The 5,781-nt window shown below is 40.0% G+C and overlaps 1 protein-coding gene across 1 annotated transcript; it reads right to left on the bottom strand.

Annotated features, from left to right (window-relative positions):
- Positions 1–794: 794 nt before the first annotated feature.
- LOC149459688 (toll-like receptor 12) lies at positions 795–4,660 on the bottom strand. The gene has a single exon (XM_089680814.1). It carries the CDS (start codon positions 4,658–4,660, stop codon positions 1,820–1,822), a length of 2,841 nt encoding a protein of 946 aa, XP_089536940.1. The 3' UTR covers positions 795–1,819.
- Between the last annotated feature and the right edge of the window lie 1,121 nt (positions 4,661–5,781).

Raw genomic sequence — 5,781 nt, 5'->3', positions numbered from 1 at the left:
AAAATGTTGCCTCCTGGCTTTTCACTGCAGAGCTCATTAACAGCCACATCCAGGGGTGGACTGACAACCCCCCGGGCAATAGGGAATCATTTGGCCCCTGTGTCCTTGCCCAAACTAAAAAAAGCCTATGAAAAAGGTACCAGGGGCATCTCATGGGGCCCCCTACTGACCCTGAGCTAGGGCTATTGCTTCAGGTATACCATTTCTGTATTCATTATGCTTGCATTGTGATAAGAGTTAGAGTGATGCTTTAAATAGATGAAATTATTATGTCTTAAGTAAATGTTATAAGAAATGCCAGCATTATTTTCAAGCTTAAAGGGAAATTTTAAATGGTATATGTATGTAACAAGTACAACCGCAAAGTGACAGGGTGGACGCCTAGACTGCAGGTGTCTGCAAAATATCGTAACAAAACATAGATAGATGTTCAGATAAGAGATCTGGGAACACAGCCAAAATGGCAGGATGTACTGACTGAGGTTAACATTTTAACAGTTTAAGTAAAGGTGCACCTTGTCTAGTATCTGGGTAGAAGTTAAAGGTACGCTTTACTATTGGATAATTTGAGTTTGTCTTACTATTGGATAATTTGGGTTTGGGGTTTTTACCTTTATAAACTGTTGTGTACGTAATAAACTTTGCAATCTTCCTGTATCCTACTTGAGTGTTGGTTATGTTGATTGCCCGATCGCGATCGAGCCCGTGCCACACCCAGACGCTGCGCAGCACAGAGAAAATATAGAAATAAGAATATAAGGATTCCAGGAAAGGGGGAATTCCTTACAGACCCGATCAGAACCTCTATTCTCCTCTATGGAGCAGCTGGTGTAAATGGATATGTGTCTGTTTACACCCCCCAACATCCAATCCGAGAGATGGATGGGAATCCATTACCCTTCTGTCCATCAGATCGGATGGGATGACAGGTGGTCCATTTCTAACCAAACGCCCATAGAGGACAGCAGGCTGTGTCTGTGTCCACTCTACAGCAGCAAAGCGGACACGGATCTATCATCCACTTGCTCAGCGGGGATCAGCGGAGAGATCCCCCACTGAGCAAGTGTATCCATTGATGGGTCTATCCCATGTGAAAGGAGCCTTACTCTTGTGCCATTTGGACTGCACAGCTATTTTCAGACACTCTGCACAACTGCTGCCACAAGAGTAATGTTAAAAAAAGGAAGTTGTTACTGCAGTGCCTGAGTACATATTCATTACTGTGACATCATTTCGGCTTTAGGCAATATAAAAGGTCCCCCAAAGCAAATCTGGAATTATTGTGTTCTCTTTAAATGTAAAACCTTTGCAGTGCCCTTGTGCTTTGCAGCCATATATATAAATCCAACAGTATTTTTATAGTCAAAATTTACTTCCTCCGACTTTATCTCAAGGACAACCACGTCTAAATCCTGCATTACTACATATTCCTTCAAAAGTTACTGGTTTATTCAATAAAGCGTAATTATTATGTAGTGCAGGAACCTCTTGCAACCAATCACATTGCAGTTTACAGTGGGTAGATTGGGGGTACCTTCTATGTGATTGCTATGGGTTATTTTGCACATCCTCATCATTATTCTTTGTGCTGCCTTGGATGTGTATAACGATATGAGCTGCATGGTGCCAGGGTGAAATAGCAAAGAATGATTATGTTCAAAAAAGTATTACTACTACAAATGTTTACAGAAAAATAAGTATCTGTAATCTGTGGGGTGGTTTGCTATGACTGTACTATGTGCCACAGCTCCACTCTTACTGCAGTCTTTTTTGCTCTTTTTTGAGATCTCATCTTTGCTGCAAGTCAATATTTGTCATCTCAATATTTCTTCACTGAAGTCCTTCTACCAGACTTAGCAATTACTTTCCGTAGTCTGGCCCAAAAGAGTTGCTGTCCATTCTCATCATCTGGCCAATCCAGGTAGGTCTGCTTGTGCATGAGCTTAGTCAGTCTATGGTAATGCTGCAATTCTTCTCTAGAGATCTCATCAAGGAACACCAGAATGAGGGAGTCCTTACTTTCATCAAATAGCCTGTAAGTGGCCATCCTCATCTCCAGGGAGCACCAGTGACTGTGCAGGTATGAGCGGGTGATAACACACACCGTCCATCTACTGTTATAGATGCTATCAATGATGTTCTCCACAATGTCTCTACCAACCTCAAAGTCCCGGTTATGGATGCACACTCGGAAGAAAGGAGGGCCGTTCTGCTCCAGACTGGGAAGAAGCTGCTCAGTAACCCATGGTTCGTTGTGTGTATTGTAAGAGACAAAAACATCATATTCATAATGCTCTTTAACCCTGTGTCTGTGGTTCAGCCAACATTTCACTATGTAGAGCAGGTAGAGAATATACCACCAGATACTTTCATAGAGGAGGGATATACACATAAACAGCATTGTGATCACAAACGTTATTGCAAACATGATCAGATCCAGGTCAGTGTGACAGTTACTGCGAAGGAAGGAAACCAGGTTTGAGGTGTTTTGGTTCATCTGACATAACTGACTGTGAAAATTAATAATGGATATCCTAGTGTCAGATTCCAGCCAATCTAATAACCCCTTAAACTTACAGTTACAAGAAAATGTTGTTTGCAAAAAATAAATGTACTTCAAGTTAGGCATTGTCTCAAAAACAACTCCCTTCACTTCTTGAATGTCCTGGTTTTCAATCACAAGAAATTCCAGTTGATGTAGATCCATAAACATGTCTATGGAATCCAAATTATTTATTCCAGAATTCTGTAGATGTAAAACCTTGAGCTGTGACAACCCTTGAAACATCTTATGAACAATCACCTTACCATATTTAATTAATCTCTCAGTATCTTGCAGATAAAGGAACTTTAAGGGTACATCCTTAAGTGAGTTCAGTGTGGTGTCTGAAAAATCTTGTGAACTTCCAATGTAGTACAGTCTTTCAAGATTAGTAAATGATAGGAGGGGGTGTGTTTCAGGCATAAAACATTCATAATTTCTAATGTTTTTTAAGTGCAGCTCATTAACTTTACGAAACACATACTGAGATGAACAGTTTGGAAATATCTCTAATACATCCATTTCAAAAACCTGTAATTGTGAAAAGCCAGTGTAAAAATCACTGTCAAGTATCATATATTTTGTCTTTACCATCAGATGTGTCAAAGGTAAACGAAACAGATTAAACCACTCCATGTAATTGTCTACATCACATGTCATCATTAGTTCTTGGAGTTTCTCCAGATCTTTGAAAACATGGGAGCCCTGCTTGTATATCATATTCCCATACAAGTTTAGATATGTTAATAAAAACAGATTGGCAAATGTGGAACTGCTAATCATAAATAAGTTATTATATTGAAGATTTAACACACCCAAATTAGATAATCCATCAAATGACAAATCTTCGATAACATTAATGTTGTTCTTTTCTAAGGACAAGATCTGAAGTTTTTTTAAGCAGGCAAACTGTCCTTTATAAAGTCTAGTTAACATGTTGTTAGATACATTGAGGTAAACTAATTCCATCCTTGGTGTGGATTCATCCTGACAAATGTTTAGATTTTCTAAATCATTGCATGGTAAATTTAGTGACAGTAAGTTGTTTAACCTTTGGAATTGCTTTAAACTGAATTGTTGTATAAAATTATATGAAAGATCTAAATTTCTTAGGGTTTCACATGAGCCAGTAAAAGTATCGATTTCATGTAAGCCAGAGGTTACTACAAGAAGTTCTTCAACTTTAAACTGCAATGCACATTTGCAAATTTCAATTGAATCATTCAAGTATTTTAACAGGGAAATAACTTTGCTTGTTCTAATACCTGACTTATAGATTTTTTCGATGTCATCAAGCATTGTCACTTGAAACACCTCCAGATGATGGAAATTGCACAAAGAATTTGTTTCAACTTGTCCTAATTGTTTTTTCTCAAAGTCTAGAAAAGTAATATTGAGATCTACATACTGTGCAATCTGCCCATCAGTCATTGGATATGGTGGTCTAAAGCAATCTTCTTTTCTTAGATCATCAATGTTATTGAATACTGATAGTTTCCGTAAATTGGGCAAATTTCTGGATTTTCCGAGCGAAGTTGTTAGTTTAGACAAATGTGTCATGTTGTTGTTTTCCAGTATCAGATGATCCAGTTGAGAGAGGTGGTTAAATATTAAAAAGCTGAATGATGATAAATTTATTCCAGAGATTTTCAGTATACGTAGTGATCTTAAACCATGGAATGTGTCCTTGTGAAAAGTGTTGTCAGCACGAAAAGTTTCTGATTCTATCCAAAGGACAGAGAGTTGAGAAAGACCAGTGAAGGCCCCAGGTAAGAACTCAGCATTTCCAGAGATAGAGAGGGATTTCAAGCTTGTGAGTTGGGAGAATGCTTCTGCCTGTACAGCCAACCCCTGGTAATGAGTCAGGCAAAGCCAGTCTGTTTCCAGAGGTATCTCCTTCAGGGTTAAAGTAAGATTGTCCACCATGTCACAATGCACTGCTATGGTAAAATTCAGCTCCTCAAATTCATCGCAATTATTGAAGTTTAGATCCAGAAATGGTGCATAATATTTCTTTTCAAGCACTTTGCATTTCCGTCTTAGCAGGCACAAGCAGAATGATATGCCAGAAGAAACTAAATAAAGGAGCAATGCCACTTTCATGCAGAATAGATCCATGGTTAAGTTGACAAGTCAGTGTACAAAGTTTTCTCTCTACATCAAACTGTATACACATTTTTCAAAAGAGGAATTTTTCTACTGGCATACTTCCCTTTTAAAACAGCAAAGTAGAACTAAAGGAAAAATAGAAACATGCGGTAAAGGATAATTAAGGAAGAAAACCCATGCAAAAAATATAGGTGATTAATATAATTTTTCTAAATGTGCAACCTCTTTACATACATCGGTTAGACTGATGTGGTGCTCAATCCCGTAGGAACCCCTGGATTTCAGGCCTTTTCCCCCACACAGCACCCACAGCTGTCATGGAAATTTTGTATTGTTGGTCGAACTTTAAATGTGTCATATATGAGTGTTATTCATATGTCTCTCGTGTGGCTTAATTAAAGCTCTGAAGGCTGCAATTGGGCCATGCGCATGTACAATGTATGTATTACAGTACTCAGCTCGGTAATGGATGAGATGGCAGATCTGCGCTTATAGACCGGCGTGTATACCACCACGGCATTCGATGCGAATGCCGCTGGCAGTAGACCGCGGGCCTGTATCCACATATCAGCAGCATAGTACCACATGGACTTCATAACGCAAGGCGCCAAGCGGTACGAACTCCGCGTGTAGGCTTATGCATATCTTACAACCCATTACCAACCTGAAACTGTATCCGGATGGATGTGTTTTAATAAAGATCGTATTGGGCCCATCCGGGTACAGACTGGTATTTAGCCTGGGGGATGCTTGTACAGAGAATGAACATACTGCTAGGAGCTGGAACAAGAAATATGCTCTCCATAGAGGGCTCATGGGGGGAAGGGGAGGAGATATGTTCTCCACAGAGGGCTCATGGGAGGAAGGGGAGGAGATATGCTCTCCACAGAGGGCTCATGGGGGGAAGGGGAGGAAGTCTGCTGACCTCAGAAGGCTCATGGGGGAGGACCAGTGATAGATAATAGGAAAGGCTATGCTCCAATCGGAATGTATATCCTGTGTATAGGCACTCCCCATTGCATTGTTCGGTGGGAGGGGATTGACTTTATTCATGTGGGGGGGCGTGTGTGTTTGTAATAAAACCGGGGGCTGAGTCTGAAGCCGGCCCTTATGTGAATTCCAACACTAGC

This window comes from Staurois parvus, unplaced genomic scaffold (assembly GCF_062004578.1).
Source record: "Staurois parvus isolate SC_StPar_1 unplaced genomic scaffold, SC_StPar_1.0 ptg000249l, whole genome shotgun sequence".
Lineage (NCBI taxonomy): Eukaryota > Metazoa > Chordata > Amphibia > Anura > Ranidae > Staurois > Staurois parvus.
Note: the sequence above shows the minus strand (reverse complement) of the source record. Positions and strands in the feature narration are given on the sequence as shown.

Coding starts and splice junctions, on each gene's coding strand:
- LOC149459688 (XM_089680814.1), bottom strand. CDS start 4,660: ATGGATCTATTCTGCATGAAAGTGGCATTGCTCCTTTATTTAGTTTCT.